Here is a 20,020-nt window from a genome sequence, read left to right on the forward strand (position 1 = left end):
GTTTTGTCTCAAATACACATACTGTTTCCTTTTTCTTGATACTTACTAGTGGACCAATACTCATTGCAAATAACCACCAGAGGGTTGTTTTGAGTTGGAGGATGCTTTCCAAGGTGGTTTTTAGGCATGCATTCTATTAGAGTTTTTTCAAAAAAACATGGGCGATCCCTGGTTCATGATATCAGGCCTGCCAACTTAGGAAACAGAAAAACCTTGAGACTTGTTCTTGACATCCAGAATGGACTACTGTATCTGCACATTATTATAGGCAGACACAGCAAGTTGGAACAGCCCCCATGCCCATACAATGGGCAGGTAGGCCACCTATATACCATGCAACCCCCACATACAAACATGCCCATCTTCATATGAGCATCAATATAGCATTTAAAACATGTTTTATCATTATAATCTATGCATGAAATATCTAGACCTGCAGTAAATGTGTGCAAGAGTCTTATTTCACCAGTTAGCTAAATGTACTTACTCGGAAGTCACTGTGTTGAAAGTGAAACAGTTACTCTTTTATTCAGTGCTGTGAAGTTGTAACACGTGACTGGACTATGAACATTCTTGATATAAGCCACTAGGTGCTTATAATATCATGTGATGACTTAGTGGAGATGTGTCAATTTCATCCTAGAGGTTGATAGCGAATAAAATACTCCAGACACATAGTACATACCATTTGTATAGGATACAAACCTAGCCGGGAAAGCAGGTACGCCTTTATTATTAGTTGTACCACGATTACGTCCCCGGGGAAATCCCCTGAAAACTGGAAAGGACTAGGAAAGGGCATTCTGAGAGCTTTGACTCTGGCCTGAGCTTAAAAGTGAAATAAATCGTGAGTTTTACAGTGATGATCCGTGAAAATTGATAGGCTTAACTAAAAATCCGTGAGTTTGGAACAACTGCTTGTGAGACCTTGAGCTTGGTAGTGAAATCGTGAGTCTCACGGTAAATCCGTGAAGGTTGGCAGGCCTGTGATATATATATGTGTGTGTGTGTGTGTGTAACACTTTCACACCTCAGATCAAAGGAGCTTCCCGAGTTACATTTAGTATGTAGCCCAGCTAGCCAGGCTACATACGAAATTTAGACCGGGATACAACTGGGCAGTGATTATATAGACCGAAATCGATTATTGGGATCGATTAATACTCACGTGATTAGGATGCACGACTTGGATTTCGCCATGAAAATCATTCAGACGGAGAGTGTTTTGTTATCCTCACCATCCTACGGGTTGAAAAACTAGCGATATAACTATCGATCGTTTCCGCACATTTTCAAAAATATGGACACACCCCCATCATGAAGCAACTACTTTGCACATAGTAACCACTCTACAAGCAAGTGGCCCTTAGCAGGCCCGTAACCAGGATTTGTCAAAGGGGGGGTTCAACTTTGACACTGTAGGCGTTTATGACAGCGGGGGTCTGGGGGCTATCCGCTGACAACACTTTATTTGACTTCTCCTAACTGGCCTAAAATTGATAGTACACACTAATGACTCCAAAGAGCAGTTGTGAGTGTATAATTCTGACTATAATCCCTTCAAATCTGACATACTATATAATTTGGAGTTAATCTCAACTTCAGTATGTGTAGCAACTGCACATGCTTGGGTTAATTTTAGTAGCTTTAACTAGATACATTTCTTTTATACATTGAAATAATCAACACATGAAGTTGTCCATTTCTCCACCTTTTCAAACACACTTTATGTAACCAACTTTAAACAGGCTGTAGGACCAGGTGTCCTACAGACCTTCAGCACTTGTGCTGTAAAGCCTAAATAAATAAATAAATAAATTTATCAGTGTTTTGCTCAGTACTCCTCTACTCAATCAATAGTTATTACTCCTGTGTCACACTTAAGTAACATGAGCTATCTAGGTCACATGTGACTTCTTGGCTGTACTGTCACAATGTTGTGGTTTCTTAGGACAGAGACTAAGTAGGTTTATAGTGCACATGCAAGTACATAGCTAAATATACAAGGCATCTTTCCAAGGTGGTTCACATATGTGACTGGATCTGCAAAAACCGTTCTTATTGCCCGACATAGGAAGTTTGATTTTTTCACATAAACACAAAGTTAATGAATGTACTATCAAATTTCACTGTAACAGTTGACCAGAGTAAAGTGGTCTGCTTTTGCTGGCTGCTTTTTTAAAGCACAGTGGCGAGCCGTACAAGTGGTGTGGGGTCTTGGTGGAGCCCTGGCCAACCAGGAGATGGCTGTGTGTGGCTGTACAGCTCCGTGGTGTTGGACAATGACCTGTGCTGTACATTTCCTTTCATTTTAGCCAGTTTTGAGGCCTGAATGGCCCATAACTTGGCCTAATTCATCCCAACACGTTCCTTTTCAATTTTTGAACATCATCTTGCCCGCCTTTCAGGGTCCCCACCTCCCACCCTTCTGGAGCTCGCCTGATACAGACAACCTTGGTTTAAAAACTATCTAAAATGGCGGGAAACTTGACTGTTGGCTACTTCATCAGTGGATGATCTGGAAGGTAAGAAATTGCTGTGAAATGTGTGAAAATGTGGTATGTGTAGCTACCACCACTGGCCAGCTACAATACTTTGAATATTTAAAACCGATGTTTCTTGATACTTTTAAATGGGCGATAAGACCGGTTTTCCCAGAGACAGTCACATATTTGGTGGTGATTCCCATATTTGGTGGTGATTCAGGTGTCTTGGGGGCATAGCCCCCACCACTGACACATTTTAAACATTAAAATATTTACATTGATTCATGATTTCTTATTGTATGGTTAGTCTTATATCAATATTATTACAGCTATTGAATTTTCAGAGGGGAGTTTACAGAACCCCATGCATGCCTGCCCATATACACCTCTGCACATCAGTTAGGACTTCGCAAATATACTCATACAGATAGTTTTTATTGTTAACTTCCTTTCTATATAGTTAGCTGGCCAGCACTATCCCAATAACCAAACATTTAACTGAACATCAAGAGCATCACATGCACACAAGCATTTCTTGGGTATACTAAGCAGTAACTACTATTTGTTGCCTAACAGCTATATAAAACACAGACCTCTTCAGTTACATCAGTACAATTCATTAAGGAGCCACAAAGTAATAATTTGGGTTGTCTACACTTTACTAATAATAGTAGCTGTTCATTTTGGTCTTAATTGTTTGAAAGCTTTAACCATGAATGATTAGAGTATTTGAGTGACTGTTTTGTTAGAGCATTTGAGTGACTGTTGTATTAGAGTATTTTAGTGACTGTTCTATTAGAGTATTTCGATTTTTTAGCGAATTCTCATCCTCACCCAGATCTTAGCTGTGTAGAGGTAGAGCTTAGCTCCACTTTAGTTAACACCTTAGAGCAGCCTTCAGTGCCCTACATATAGCCCCTCTCTACATTTCAGGCGCCCATGTCTTATACGCCAGCTTTAAACATTTTTTTAAAAATTGGTAATCCTGGAGGGGGGTTCGTCCAAACCACTTGAACCCCCCTGGTTATGGGCTTGCTTTAGTGAACTCCGTACTTTGTCCATAAACGATTCAATAGCACTGATGAAAACATTAAACTCACATAACTGAAATTCTTTGTGATATCTTTATGATATATCCATTTATCATAACCGAACGTAACCAGAACCTAATAGCTGCTGACCCATAATCATAAATTTTAGGTATGCATATATAATACAGCCAGTGGCTGGTGTGCACTTGTATTGGCTTGGGTGATTGATCATCCTGTACAGGCTATCAGCCTAATAAGTGTTACATATTAGCTGTAACACGGGGCATTTGGGCTTTGTCTGATATGTGTGTCTGAGGGCCGCAGGCCCGAGGGCAGAGGGCATACATATCAGGCAAAGCCTCCATGCCCATGAACTTTTTTCATCTTGGGACCACACCTTTTTTCACAGCTTGGCTAAGATATCACTTCTTTTTGTAATTATAATCCCACAATGGCTTTGAAACTGACTTTTCATGTTTTAATACTAAAGGAAAAACACAAGTATTTTTAATTTGAAATATTTTGTTATAAAATTGAAATATTATAAAAGGATAACTTGTATAGACTCTCTAAGATTTGTAAGATAGCAGAACTCCCTACTGTGAGACTTGTAATGTAGCTGAACTCTCTACTGGGAGACTTCTTACATAGCTGAATTGAGGGAGACTTTTGGAGCATAGCTGAACTCTCTAATGAGTGACTAGTTATGTAGCTGAGCTCCCTGCAGGGAGACTTGTAACATAGCTGAACTATCTGGACTTGTAATGTAGCTGAACTCTATACTGGGAGATTTGAGTGAACAATGGTGGATCCAAGGGGGGAACAAGGGGCACATCTCCCCCCTCCTCCCCAAAATAATGCACACACAAGATATAGATACTCCAATAGAGCAGCCAGTCAAAGCTCTAATACAACATTCACTACATATAACATTATTGACATAGTTGCTGAGTATGAAAACTAGCATCTGCAGTACTATCCCATGCATGGGCACAATTTGTAAATGAGATGCACAATTCTTCTTTAAATTTATCAATAATGTACAAACTCAGCATGAGTATCACATACACATTACAATAATTACAGTTGACCTATGTAGTGATGATTTAGTCTATCTTTGAAAATTTCAATGCCAGGTGATAAAACAATGTTTGTTGGTAAAGCATTTCAGAGTACTATAGACGTAGGGAAAATGACAGTTTGTATGTTTGTTATCTGGCTGATGGAACTTTGAAGTGAGGAGTACAGTGGTTGCGTATTGGATAAGGTGGTATGGATTGAATTAAAATATTATGGGTTGGAATAATTATGAAGAATATCATCTACAATTTTGTATAGAGTTATTAGCTTAGCTTGAGTACCACATAGTCTTGTGCATGCCATTTATTCTTTAGGCTCATAGCTAAGCTATGTATCATGACTGTCACTAATCCCACTCTTGATCAACGTAAGAAAGTAGCATGATTAAAACATTAGTGCATACTACATTAATATTTTCAGTCTGAAATGTATAAACAGTATTAGCTTCTGGGCTGCACCCCCCAGACCCTTTGCTTCATAAACCTATACTACCCTGGTGCCTCCTCCCAACTGCATAACCCTGGATCTGCCTCTGCTGAATTCTCTCCAGGGAGACTTTTGTAATGTAGCTGAGCTGAACTCTCCACTGGATGACTTGTTAGGTAGCTAAGCTCTTTACAGGTTCAGAGGCGTAGGAAGCGTGGGTGCTATGGGTGCTTGGACACCCATAAATATTTCAAGTGGCATAACTACTGGGTGACAGCACACTGTACTATATATTACTGAAAAGATCGAAGATATTATATTAGAGCAGTCAATGACTCTAATAAAGCAGTCACAGCATTCATTCAGAGAAGTGGTGTAGTCAACTATGTAGTTACAAATATTGATTTTGATTATGAGCAATAGAATATGCAGCCATTGCTATCAGCTTGAGGCCTTCATTTTTTCGTCTTTAGCTATACCAATGGGCACCCATAAGTTAAACATCTTCCTACGCTCCTGAGGGTGGCTTGCAATTTAGCTGAAAATTCTACAGAGGGACTAGTAGCATAATTGAACTATCTACAGGGTAATTTGCAGCTGAACAATCTACAGGGATACTTATATCTTTATCGATCTACTACAAATTGGCACAAAATTCACCTGAGTTGTTGTTATTAAAATTTTTACCATTAACCTACCATCACAGCCATTTCTTGGCTGCCACCTTGGATTTCACATCTTTTTTCACCATAGCCTTTTTGAGGGCCGCACTCTTTTTTTATAGCTTGGCTGTTTTGGATTAGATTTCACTTCTTTTTGTATTTGTATACCCCAAAGCCGGCCTATGGCCAGCTTTGGGACTTTTTTAACCGATCTTTTTTTTCTTTACCACAGGAAGAAGAAAAGATGAAGCAGATTTTAAATACTTTAAATATTTCTGATTTTATCAGTAAATGTACAAATTATAATATAATACCTATATTTATTACAGAACTCTCCATGGTGGTTTCTTTGTAACTGAACACTCTACAAGGTAACTTCTTCTAGCTAATCTCTCTACAGGGTGATTTGTTTGTAGCTGAATTCTGTACAGGTGATTTGTTTGCAGCTGAGCTCTTTACAGAATGGTTTCTTTGTAGCTGAACTCTCTACAAGGTAACTTTTTCTAACTGATCTTTCTACAGGGCAATTTGTTTGTGGCTGAATTTTCTACAGGATGATTTGTTTGCAGCTGAACTCTCTACATGGTGGTTTCTTTGTAGCTGAACTCTCTACAAGGTGACTTCTTCTAGCTGATCTTTCTATAGAGTGATTTGCTTGTAGCTGAACTTTCTACAAGGAAACTTCTTCTAACTGAGCTCTGTACAGGGTGAATTATTTGTAGCTGAACTATCTACAAGGTAATTTCTTCTAGCTGATCTCTCTACAGGGTGATTTGTTTGTAGCTGAATTCTGTACAGGTGATTCGTTTGCAGCTGAGCTCTTTACAGAATGGTTTCTTTGTAGCTGAACTCTCTACAAGGTAACTTCTTCTAGCTGATCTCTCTACAGGGTGATTTGTTTGTAGCTGAATTCTGTACAGGTGATTCGTTTGCAGCTGAGCTCTTTACAGAATGGTTTCTTTGTAGCTGAACTCTCTACAAGGTAACTTCTTCTAGCTGATCTCTCTACAGGGCAATTTGTTTGTAGCTGAACTATCTGCAAGGTAACTTCTTCTAGCTGATCTCTCTACAGGGTGATTTGTTTGTAGCTGAACGATCTACAGGGTAACTTCTTCTAGCTGATCTTTCTACAGGGTGATTAGTTTGTAGCTGAATTTTTTACAGGGTGATTTGTTTGCAGCTGAACTCTCTACATGGTGGTTTCTTTGTAGCTGAACTCTCTACAAGGTGACTTCTTCTAGCTGATCTTTCTACAGCGTGATTTGTTTGTAGCTGAACTATCTACAAGGCAACTTCTTCTAGCTGAACTATCTACAAGGCAACTTCTTCTAGCTGATCTCTCTACAGGGTGATTTGTTTGTAGCTGAATTCTGTATAAGTGATTTGTTTGCAGCTGAGCTCTTCACAGAATAGTTTCTTTGTAGCTGAACTCTCTACAAGGTAACTTCTTCTAGCTGATGTCTCTACAGGGTCACTAGTTTACAGCTGAATTCTCCACATGGTGGTTTCTTTGTAACTGAACTCTCTACAAGGTAACTTCTTCTTGCTAATCTTTCTACAGGGTGATTTGTTTGTAGCTGATCTCTCTACAGGGTGACTTGTTTGTAGCTGATCTCTATACTGGTTATTTGCTTCTAGCTGATCTCTTGAATTCTCTTCAGGGTGTCTACTCTATTAGGATGACTGCTCTATTAGGATGACTGCTCTATTAGAGTATCTCGATCTCGCACTTGCTGCACCAAGTTGGATTTCGTGTTATAACTCCGTGGCTTTAAGTCTGATTCTTCTGCACCATTGAAGAGCCTTTCTAAGATGATTACTCCATCTGTACAGCGATTTTCAAAGCATTACCCTGTCGTGTACTGACACAATGGCAAGCACTCTCTGACTTCACGAGGTTACTCTAATTAATGACTATTCATTTCATACGCATGCGTACATCTGCATACATGCATATACAACACTCCTCCCCACTAAAAAAAAGGAAGGTCCTACTACAACATGCAAAAAACTTCCTATTATAATCAAGAAGAAACAAAAATTACAATGTCCTAATGAAAAAAAAAAAAATTTTGTAATTTAATAAGTTGAAAGTTTATCCAGTCAGTTCATTTCCTCAATTAGTCTCTTATTTGGAATTCGTACTCTACGTAAAGGAACTTCTGACACATCATCCACAACATGACCGCTTCCTTGTGACACATCAACATCACTACTTTGAGACTCAAGTTCTGGAGGTACTTGGATATCTATGCTTTGTTCAGCATGTCATGGATGCATGTGATCTACATGGGCTTTGCGGAGCTGACCATCTACTAATACTTCATAAGCAAGTGTTCCCAAACGCTTTGTGACCTTGCCTTTGCGCCATTTAGATGTGGCTTTGGGACGCAAATCACGAACAGACACTTGCTGGTCAACCGAAAACAATCGCGGTGGTTCATCACCAACCTTTGCTTCTGCTATCACATCCAAGCGATTTGACAGGCAAGGATGTACTAATGACAATCTAGTACGTGGTGATCTACCAAGTAAAATCTCAGCTGGAGTCCTCCCTGTAACTGAATGTGGTGTGTTCCTATAGCTTACTAGAAAGCGTGAAATTTTAGTTCCTAAGGTCTCATTGCTTGAGGATTTCTGCAGAGCTCTCTTCACTGACTTAACTAAGTTTTCAGCTGCCCCATTTGATGATGGGTGATATGGTGGTACACGACGGTGATTAATGCCATTGGCATCCATAAATTGCTTAAATTCAGCTGACATGAATGGTGGTCCATTGTCCGAAACAACGGTGATTGGCAAACCATGTGTGGAGAAAATTACCCTAAGTTTCTCAATGGTTTGCTGTGCTGAAGTAGAACTCACCAAATGAACTTCTGGCCATTTTGAAAAAGTGTCTATTGCAACAAGTAACGTGTGCTTCCCCCAACTTGCATGATCTATGTGTATTCGCTCCCATGGTTGTTTGGGAACAAGCCAGGGATGCAAGGGGGCCTTAGCTGGATTATCAGCTACTAAAGCACATTCGTTACACTCACGAGCCATCTGTTCAATATGTGCATCTAGCTTGGGCCACCAGACGTAGCTTCTGGCCAGTGATTTCATTTTAGTCATTCCAACGTGGCTAACATGTAACTCTGTCAACAACATCTTGCGGAGGGACTTAGGAATGATGACTCGCTTTCCCCACATTAAACACCCATCTGTAACTGATAGTTCATTAGTTTTACGATAGTAGGGTAAAAGATCTTCTGATATCTTGGATGGCCACCTTCCATGTTGTACTGATGTTAAAACTGTGGCAAGATGTTTATCCTTGCTAGACTCCTTGGCCACTTGAGCAGCTGTTACAGGCAATTCATCAATGGCCATAACGGCATGAACCTTCTCAGCACTATCACGCTTACTGCAGCTATGCATGCGTGACATACAATCAGCACACGTATTGTATTTGCCTGAAATGAATTCAATCTTGTACTGATAGGCACTTAAGAGTAATGCCCACCTCTGCATTCTGACTGCTGCTAGCAGTGGAATACCTTCTTTAGGCCCCAAAATTTTGCATAAAGGTCGATGGTTGGTAACTAATGTGAAATCACGACCATACACATATTGGTGGAACCGCTTCACAGCAAATATGATTGCTAGGGCTTCACGCTCAATCTGAGCATATTTTTGCGCAGCTGACTGCAAACTACGAGAAGCATATGCTACCGGCTGCTCTGAACCATCCTGCATAACATGCACTAGGAAAGCACCCAATCCTTTTGGTGAGGCGTCACAATATATCTTGAGAGGTTTTTTTACATCATAATGAGCCAGTACTTTTGGTTCACACAATAACTGTTTTGCAGCTTCGAAAGCCTTTTGCTGTTTTGCTTTCCATGCCCACTTACTGTTTTTCCTCAATAATAAATAGAGAGGGTGGAGGGTGTGTGATAGGGATGGAAGGAACTTGGCATTGTACGTCATCATTCCAAGAAATGACTGTAGCTCTTGTTTGTTGACTGGTGGGGGAGCCTTCTTGATGCTCCTGACTCGCTCCTCAGTTGGTGTGATTCCATCATTGGAAATACAATGCCCTAAAAATTCTAGACGCTTCTGGAAAAACTGACATTTCGCTCGTTTTACATGTAGGCCATAATGACGAAGTCTGTCAAGAACCTTGTGCAAGTTTTCCTTACGTTCAGCTCGTGTCCGGCCTGTCACCAAAATGTCGTCAATATAACAAACCACCCCCGGGAGCCCTTGGAGGACTTGAGCCATGGCTTTTTGCCATAATGATGGGGCTGTTGAAATTCCAAAAGGAAGCCTGGTATACTGAAAAAGGCCCATGTGGGTGTTGACGGTTAAAAGGTGCTGGCATTCTTTCTTAACTGCCATCTGCTTATATGCTCTTGCTAAATCTAATTTAGTGTAGGTTTCACCATTTGCTAGTGTGCTGAATATTTCCTCTGGTGTCGGCAGTGGGTAAACCTGTGAGCATATGACTGGGTTTATTGAGACTTTAAAATCCCCACAAATGCGAATACCACCATCTCGTTTGTGCACTACTACTATGGGAGAGGCCCATTCACTGGATTCAACAGGTACCAGCTCCCCTTCAGCCACCTGTGACCTAAGTGTCTCCTCAACCTTGTCCTTGATTGCAAAAGGTACTGGTCGGTGCTTATGGAAACGTGGTGTAGCTGATTCATCTACTGAAATAGTGGCTTCAATCCCACACAATAAGCCAAGCTCTTCACTAAAAACATCGGAAAATTCAGCTAGCAACTCTTCAGTTTCTGACTGGTTAATGCTGTAAGAGTTATTCACTAGTTGTGGCATCAAGGATGCAAGGTCGATGCCAAACTTACGTAGCCAGTCTCTACCAAACAATGGATATTTTCCAGATATGTCTACCACAATAAAAGAGGCTTCTATTTTACGACTGTGCAACTGTACTTCTACAAACGATTCACCATCTACTGTCAGTGGGGAATGATCGTACTGGTGCAGATTAATCGATGATGGACTGAGCTGACACACACTCGCTAATTTCTTACTAAAGATTGGAGTGGGAACTGTCGAACGTTCCGCTCCCGAGTCTACTTCCATCACGATTGGGACCCCATTAATGGTGACCGTGACTAAAAATTTCTCTTGTGACTGATTTCCTATTTGGAAAATGTTGTGCATGTCACTAGAACTATCACTATCACTAAAGTCAGCCATGCCATCTACCTCTACTAGATTCATGCCACTGTGCTTGCTCTTAAGTTTGGGGATCTTTGCTGTATCCCCCTTCCTATTATATACTCTGGGCTCTCTGACATGGGTTACGACAAACCTTAGCTAAATGGCCAACTTTGAGGCACAAGTGGCACTTAGCAGTCTTGTATTTACATGCTGAAGCTAGGTGTCCTCTACCACCGCAACGATAACAATGGAACTTATCACTACTACCCACCTGGTTGATCTCAGGGTTAGTCAGCTCATCAGGAGGCTCCTGCATGGTTTTCACTTCCTGAGCAACTACTTCAGCAGCTCTTGCACTCTGGAGTGTTATGTCCGCAGTGAGACCCTCCTTACACAATAACTCCTTCTGGCACTTTCTATCACGAAGACCACAAACAAACTGGTCTCTAATTGCTGTTTCTAAATAATTCCCAAAATTACAAGTCTTAGCAAGTCTTCGTAAATCAGCAATAAAATCCACCGCTGTCTCCTCTTTCTTCTGAAGACGCTTGAAGAACTTATATCGTTCGGCAATTTCTATGGTTTTTGGCCGGTAGTGGGCGACTAAATGTTCCATAATGGCGTCCAGTGTCAGTTCTGAAACAGGCATTGGGCTAGCCAAAACTTTCAACTTTGCGAACGTTGCTTGTCCCAATAGCGTTATAAACATTGCCTTCTTGCGGCAAGCAGCATCAGCATTTTCCCCGCGAATGTTGTTAGCTAGGCAGTAGAAATCGAATCGCTCTCTAAAATCTTCTATAGACTCCTTGGACGGGTCAAAGTCTTTCAAACTGCAGTGAGCCATACTTGTCGCCAATTTATGTCGTGTACTGACACAATAGCAAGCACTCTCTGACTTCACGAGGTTACTCTAATTAACGACTATTCATTTCATACGCATGTGTACATCTGCATACATGCATATACAACATACCCCAAGCGGTTTATCTGGTAGGTGTGGCAAGCAGTTGTTTTTTATTAGCTAATCTCGATTTTGTAATTGTTACACACTGTTGGTTTTTTCGTTGTATCTTCCTGGTTTTTAGCTCGATTTCTTTCCAACCACAAAATGTTTGAGGTTCAATGGTTAACCTATTCACCCACCAATTTTCAGCTTCTTCCCATATGCGGTTTACCCTGTAGGCGTGACAACATATTGGTGTTATTTTTCGTGAATAATCGCTCATAACTCTTTGCCTGTTTATTGTATTCCAGCCAAAGTTAGTACCGAGATGCGCCTTTATACCCCCCTTCTGTGTGCCACATTTCAAGGCAATCGGATATGGCGTTCGCGTTTTACAGCAGTTTTTGTAAGTGTGTAAAAAGAGGAAGAAAAATAAGAAAAAAAAACAAAGAAACTAAGCCAATTTTTGAAGTCGCATATCTCGGGAACGCTTGAAGCGATTTCGCTCAAATTTGGAATGTGGAGTGCTGAAGTGGGAGGGAGTGTACTCAGCAAAAATTGTCTTGTTTCATCAAGGCAGCACAGAGCTACAGAGGTGCGAAAATTGCGTTTTCTTTCTTCCTGTCAATATACTCATGGGTGTTGCGCGCCGGCTTCTTGGGCCGCACGACACACTACCGTGTGGCTTGATTATATTTATATAGTGCGTTATTTTAAGTGAAAATAAATTTTGAAAAGCACTTTGCATAGAAACCTAATTTAACAACAAAATGAACACATGGTAACTATGTGATGTGGTAGAAACTTATACATGTTTATAGTAACAAACCTCTGACTACAAGATTACGAGATTTTGTCCTTATCACTGGGTTTTTAGCAATAACTCCTCGTACTAGACATTGATATGTGTGTTCTGAGGATATCTCTGCTATATCAATAGTGAAAGTAGCCATTCTTCCCACTGTATTACGATTAATCTGCCAAATGTACCGACTATTGCTGATGAAATTGTTAGCATTCGCAAATGGTTCACAATCCAACACAACAGTATCTCCCTCATTAACCACCATAGGTTCAATATCATCACTAGTGCCAGTATAATTAAATCTTCTTGCAACTTCACCTGTAACTGCAGAGGAGCTTACTCAATAGAGCATCTTTACATAACACAACAGGCAAGTGTATAATAATAATAATTAATTGAAACAAACATGGTATATGGATTAATGTAGTTAAAGTAATTGAGGTGTGGTCAAATTTATAATTTATATGTGTGTAGCTTATGAAAATATGCAAATAGTCATAATTGTAGAATGAAATTAACTATGAACTTGTCCAATGACTCCACATCTGTGTTATTGGTACAGTGTTTATTGGACTTCATGAACAAATGACAAAATTATATTATGATATGGCAATAGTATCTCACTACATGACCTATGCAGTGCCATACAGCATAGTACATGGAGAAGTTTCATTTTACTAGAAGATGGAACTCTTGTACTGCCTCTCAGATCATAAGAGGTATCAACCTTATTATTTCTCACCACTTGTATGAGACCATTTCTTAAACGACATTACAACAAAAATGATGTTTTCTAATTGGGGGACTATTATGAATTCCCAATGGTAGTGTGTGACAATAGTGAGAAACAAAGAAGCTAAAGTGGGTGAGAATAATACCAAAATTAGCTCTTTTTTGCTGCAAAATAATTTTCATATGCAAAACTTGTACAAAATTTCTTACATGAAAAGTTTTACACAAGATATACAGAAATGGTTTTACATGACAATTTTATCATGAAATTTTTTTGCACGAAAATCAAGTGAATGTGTATGTGAAGAATTGGAAGATTAAGATTGCTTAATATTCTGGATGCTTCCTTGAATAGAATGAAACCATGTGAGCTTAATGCCACCCAGTTAAAGAGATGGCTGTCGTGTCTAAGTACTCCAGTTACTGAGCAGAAGCCAGAACTCACAGTAAATATTATTGTGAATGTGCTAGCCACTCGTGCATGTATCATGGCATGGGCCAGGTGGGCCTTCATTGGTGCCAGACTTCACCAGGCATCTTTCAGAGCTTGAACACCTCAAGACTGTGATACTCATTTGATGTTAATTCCTCTCACAAACAGTAAAAATTTGACAGTAATGGCCTACAGCATTATAAACATTTACCTTATTTTATCTCATGTTTACAACTTAGTTTACCCCAAATGTACCTATGTTTACCTTTTTACTACATGTTTATTCATATTTATCTTATTTTACCTCATATGTTCCTACTTCAACCCATGTTTACCTTAGTTTACCCCAAGTGTACTCACGTTTACCTTGCTTTAGCTCATGTTTATTCAGTTTGTCAGTTTACCCCATATTATGCAATATTGTACCCAATCTTTACTTCAGTTTGTTCATATTTACTTAAATATTGAACTCAATTGTTCACCTGCCTGCTGACAACGTAGTCTACTTGTGTAATATTTGTCTCAGTGTAGCTACAGTATGTAATCATGTTTACCTTGTTACAGAAAAGTGGTCTGAAATCCATGTCCTATATCTAGCCACTTAATGGAGATAGTAATGAAGTCTCTTAACAATTCTAGGGTGCTGAAGCTGTACTGTCATATTGCCATCAGTCTTTGTTACAAGGTGGAGTGCTACATTACTGTTAGATGGGACAATCTACCAAATAACCCTGACAGAGGTCTGAACACTTTGCACAGAATGCCTACAAGTGTGGAATGGCATATGGCATTGAAGGAAACTTAAATTGTATAGCATTAATGAATGGGACTGCCGGCCATTGCAAAGAAGAATAGCTGATGTGAATAAGACATGAAACCCGGAAGACCATCTTTGCACAATTCAGAGGGAGACAAGAATGTTGTGCTAAATCTAAAAGCTAGGCACTAGTTTTACAGCTGGAAATAATCAACAATGTAAATTACATGATCTATTCTAACTAAAAGGTTTATGTTTTGTAACAATTCAGCATACAGAATAATATCAAATTAAGTTATTATAATGTCGTATATTATAATTGGTGAATTATTTTGTAATTCTCTAATTGCGTTGCCATGACAAAATCATTTATTACTTGAAATTATATGGTATGATTTTTTCAACACACAAACTAGCAGTAGTAATTACTTTACAACTTAGAACCTTACCAACATTTTCTGTTATGATCACTGTTGCCTGACTGGAAGTAGCATAATTAACACCAGTGGGTAGTGATTGAGGGATAATTGTTAGACTAAAATATTCGGAGCTTTCAAATATGTTATCATTATTTATTGGAACATTAAGCAAAGCACTGGTCTGTCCAGCAGTGAATGTGACAGTGTATGGTCCAGAATCATAATCAACACCTCCTCCTGTAATATTATTACTACTATTAACATTTTGTGATGATGTTACTTCACTCACTAGTGGCAGTAATCTGAGTATCTCTAACGTGTACAGTAATATCAGTTGATGATGGGTTACTGAGAACTAGTACAGGTTGTGCTGGTCCAGCATCTTCATTAACATTGTATGTTGACTGAATGAATGACACGGTAGGAGCTGCAACAACAAGATCATTATACTATCTGTATTCACATATCAGTTCACTTACAGTCATCATCCAATATTGTTGCAGATAGAGTAGCACTTGATGATAGTGTAACTCTACTAGGTAGTGAGAATATGGTGAGATAAAAAACTTCTCTGGATTCAAATGTATTATCATCATTAATTGCAACATTAAATGGTGCACTGGCCATTCCAGCAGGAATTGTGACAGTGTATGGTCCAGAATCATAATCAACACCTCCTCCTGTAACATTAGTGGTTGTACAACGGGCACAAGTGCTCTGCCTTATATAAATGCATGAACTCAAGGCCTGAGTACTAGTGTAAGCAGGGTATGAGTATGCATTGTGTAACTGTGTAATAGGTGGAGAAGGCTTTATGGGACAGTTGTATGTATCTGTTACAAAGGCCAGTAACATTGATTGTCAGTGACCAGGACAAATGTTGTAACGTTCCCGCTACCGCACCTTAGAAATTTTACATTTGATGCATCACTGTTCAGCCCAGCATAATTTATGCAATCATTCGATCACCCATGATCCTCTCAAGTGCAAAAATAGAGTGCACTGATATAAAAATATTGATATGTCGGTACTGATATTGCAATAATTATTAATATCAGAAATTGGTAAAATGTTGCAAAAAAGAAAGCAAACTTTTTTCTTTGCTCAGGCCTATTTATCACACTTTTTTCCTTCTGACAAAAATGTTTGGCAACCACCTTTTCAGCTTTTTAAATATTTATTATATATGTCAATGACCTACCTGACTGTATACAGAGCTATTTGGGTATCTTTGCTGATGACACAAAACTTTATCGCCCCATATGCTCATCTGAAGATTCTTCCATTCTGCAAGAAGACATTGATTCCACTTTGCAATGGTGTGATACATGGCTATCCTTTCTTAATCTTCCTAAATGTCACTACAGCACAATTGGACATTCTTCATCAAACACAGAGTATTATTTCCCCTTCGAAAATGAAGCAAATATGATCTCCATGGTTGTGGAGGAAAAAGATCTGGGTGTAGTATTTGATAAAGATTTGAAGTTTACATCTCATGTTAATCAAATTGTAATGAAAGCTAACAGGGTATTGAGAATTATTAAACGTACCTTTGTCTCCAGGGATGCCAACACAATAAGATTATTATACGTTACTCTTGTTTGCCCAATTTTGGACTATGCGTCAACTGTCTGAAACCCTCATCTTATGAAAAACATCCGTAAATTAGAAGCAGTTCAAAGAAGGGCCACAAAACTTATACCCTCCTTCTGTAATTTGACATACTCTGAAAGACTCCAAGAACTTAATCTACCCAGCTTACTTTACCGTCAAACCAGAATGGATCTGAATATGACTTATAAAATCCTGAACAATTTAGTATCTGTGGACAAAGACTATTTTTTTTACTTTTAATACCAACCCCACCCGATCAAATGGACTCAAACTTTACAAAAATCGCTTCAACACTGCTATTAGAGGTCATAGTTTTTCACAGAGAATCGTCAATGATTGGAACACCTTACCCCACGAAATTGTATCTGCACCTAATGTACTGATTTTTATGACTAAATTAGATGTATTTTTGTATGACCGCCGGTTTGATTTTATTTAGATGCATTTGAGATTGGTTTTTATAAGACTTTGTCTTCCTTATTCCAATTAACAAATAATAATAATAATAGTGAAAATCTTTCATGTTCAGATGCAACTCACTACTAGCATCACATTCTCTAGTACAAAAAAGCAGCTAATTATCCCTTTTTTAAGTAAACAATAAAACACTATTAGACTATCTATGATGGCTACTGCTCAATCAAATGTAATAATCAAGAACAAGTATAGGAATTTTAAACTGGAGTAGGGACAACATAATACCACGATAAAAGGTATTAAAATAAGCTGGATTGGAGTAGTATGTAATGTCCAATTGCTGTAAAACAATAAGAAGCAAATATCCCTACTGTGTGTTTCAATCTCCACATGCAGCACAGTTGTAAGGATATTTGCTTCTTATTGTTTAACAGCAATTGGACATTACATACTACTCCAATCCAGCTTGTTTCAGTACTTTTTATCATGGTACTATGTTGTCCCTACTCTAGTTTAAAATTCTAATTTTTCTTATACTTGTTTTTGAATTTTTTACACAATGCATAATAATGTAAATTAACCTAACTGGGTTTTTTTGAAAACAGGTCTTTAACACTCATCCATATAGAAGCATTATATGAACTAAATATTTTTATCCATTTAGTTTAGCTATGTTGGTGCTAACACACTCCCCTGAAAGCCCTTCAATTATTCCCTTCACTGACATTTTGCTGCACAACAATCGTGACAATATAGAACACAAAATACAAAATATGTAATTGAAACACAAAAGAAAATTTTATTTATACACATGTCCTACTACACCCCCCCACCCCCCACATCTCAGGTTTGGGCTAGTTGTAAAAAATAATAGTTTTTAAAATAATAGTATAATAGTTTTCTAAGCTGCTGGAAAGTCATGAAGGAAGTCTGGATAATGATGGAGCGAACAAGAGAAGCAGCTAGTGCACGGGGATGTGGGGGGAAGGGCTCAAAGGGTTCCATGGAACCCCCATTTGGCAGATGCCTGACTGAGGCTAAATGCTGACAAGTTTTCTTCTCAACAAAACTAAAATCAGGTTATCAGTCAAAGAAACAATTATTACAAGATTTTATGATAGAACACTTACTTCTACCTTTGTTTACAGCAATAATACTTCAAATATCACTTGAAACTGCTACCGTATAGCCTAAATATTTTGAGAAGCAAATATTTTGAAGTTGAGCAATGTTGCTAAAAATATAAATTCCGTGGATTTGCAAACACTCCCAAAATGTATTAGACTATATGGAGGTCTAAATATTTCAAGGATAAAATTTTCGCTGATAACCCCCAAAACTGCAAAATCAGCAAAAAATTTCCCCCTGGAAATATTTAGGCTATACGTTATCTTTCTGTGATAAGCGCCTCTAAAATAGTTATCGCCTTTATTTTCTTAAGCAACTGTTAAAGGCTCCAGTTGCATTTCTAAAGGTCTAAGATTTAACAGTGAAACATTGCTGGGGGTCTACCATTAAGAGTCCTTTTAGAAGTATGGATCCCGGTGCGCCTGCCTGTAGTGAACAGTGCCTTGGTAGCTATAGTCACAGCAAACTTTCAGAAACACAGGTAGTTAACTTTGCTAAAACCAAAACACTTGTCTCTAGTGATATTGGACAGCTCACTCAGGACTGCAACGTCTACAACGCGTGTCCTAGGGTGTACACATTACGCAATACTATATTGCATAATGCGTGGATGGAATAGCGCATGCAACACAATAGCGCATGCATTATATGCTTATCGATATGCCAAAAGTTTCTTCTTAAGAAAATTTGAAACATTTTCGTGAAAGAAGTAGGGCTATAACTCTACCCAGTTTTCTGCTATGCTTGACTGAACGCATCAAGCAGGCAGTAGAAAATTCTGTTAAACTAATTTTTTTTAAATCTGTAACAGCTTAACAAAAAAGTTTCTGGTCGATCTGAAGACACTTTTGGGCTTGATTTCACTCAACTAATACTGTCATGTTGCTGTGAGGAAAAATCAAGGCAGGTTTTTGGGTGATATTTTATCGCGGGCCATGCCCACACCTTCATTGTCTCTACTATACAGTGCTATCATACTGTATGATAAATGACTCAGTGTATAATCTCACAATTGACTTCTGCATATTGTGCTATAGAAAATACTATGAACTGTCTTATTCTGCTATGAAGTGTGTTTTTGATTGGTGAGGTGTTGTAGTAGTGTGACTGCTGGAACTTGTACAGTTGCAAAAAAAACACAGCCAGTGCAGTAGACTGTATCCACCCCAAAAACACCTTCGCTGTAAAAAAGGCGCGCCCAAGAAACTACAAGTACCTGGAACCCAATGTAAAAAAACAAAAAGAAAACAGCTCAGTTGCAGTGAAAAGTAACTGGTAACTTAAAGAGCTGATATCTGAAGCGGCCAAGAATACAATTACTAAAGTTTAATCCATGCAAGAACACCTTGGCTATAAAACAGGTGTGTACATGAAAGTAACTGGCAACTGAAATGGCTGATATCTGAAGCGGCCAAGAATGAATGGTCATATACAACTAATTCAAAAATTTAACACTGAACCTTTATAATTCGGCTGTGTTCTATATTCACTCTTGCTGCATCGTAAAGTAATTTCTTTTAACTCTAATTGGCTGGTAATTTGGCCGCCTTTTTTAATAGTCAGTATAATAGAGCAAAAAAGGCGGCCAAATTACCAGCCAATTAGAGTTAAAAGAAATTACTTTACGATGCAGCAAGAGTGAATATAGAACACAGCCGAATTATAAAGGTTCAGTGTTAAATTTTTGAATTAGTTGTATATGACCATTCATTCTTGGCCGCTTCAGATATCAGCCATTTCAGTTGCCAGTTACTTTCATGTACACACCTGTTTTATAGCCAAGGTGTTCTTGCATGGATTAAACTTTAGTAATTGTATTCTTGGCCGCTTCAGATATCAGCTCTTTAAGTTACCAGTTACTTTTCACTTCAGCTGAGCTGTTTTCTTTTTGTTTTTTTACATTGGG

The 20,020-nt window shown here is 38.7% G+C and overlaps 1 protein-coding gene across 2 annotated transcripts in view; it reads right to left on the minus strand.

The window, feature by feature from the left end:
- The window catches only part of LOC136246073 (uncharacterized), a 48,257-nt gene extending 32,664 nt beyond the window's left edge, over window positions 1-15,593 (minus strand). For both annotated transcript variants that reach the window (XM_066037523.1, XM_066037522.1), the window contains exons 1-4: window positions 15,432-15,593; window positions 15,242-15,379; window positions 14,983-15,189; window positions 12,636-12,935 (exon numbers count right to left, since the gene is read on the minus strand). In XM_066037523.1, the coding sequence (XP_065893595.1) occupies window positions 12,636-12,935; window positions 14,983-15,189; window positions 15,242-15,379; window positions 15,432-15,579 (793 nt within the window). In that variant the 5' untranslated portion in view covers window positions 15,580-15,593. The remainder of the gene's footprint in view (window positions 1-12,635; window positions 12,936-14,982; window positions 15,190-15,241; window positions 15,380-15,431) is intronic.
- Between the last annotated feature and the right edge of the window lie 4,427 nt (window positions 15,594-20,020).

This window comes from Dysidea avara, chromosome 15, assembly GCF_963678975.1.
Source record: "Dysidea avara chromosome 15, odDysAvar1.4, whole genome shotgun sequence".
In the NCBI taxonomy this organism is placed as follows: domain Eukaryota; kingdom Metazoa; phylum Porifera; class Demospongiae; order Dictyoceratida; family Dysideidae; genus Dysidea; species Dysidea avara.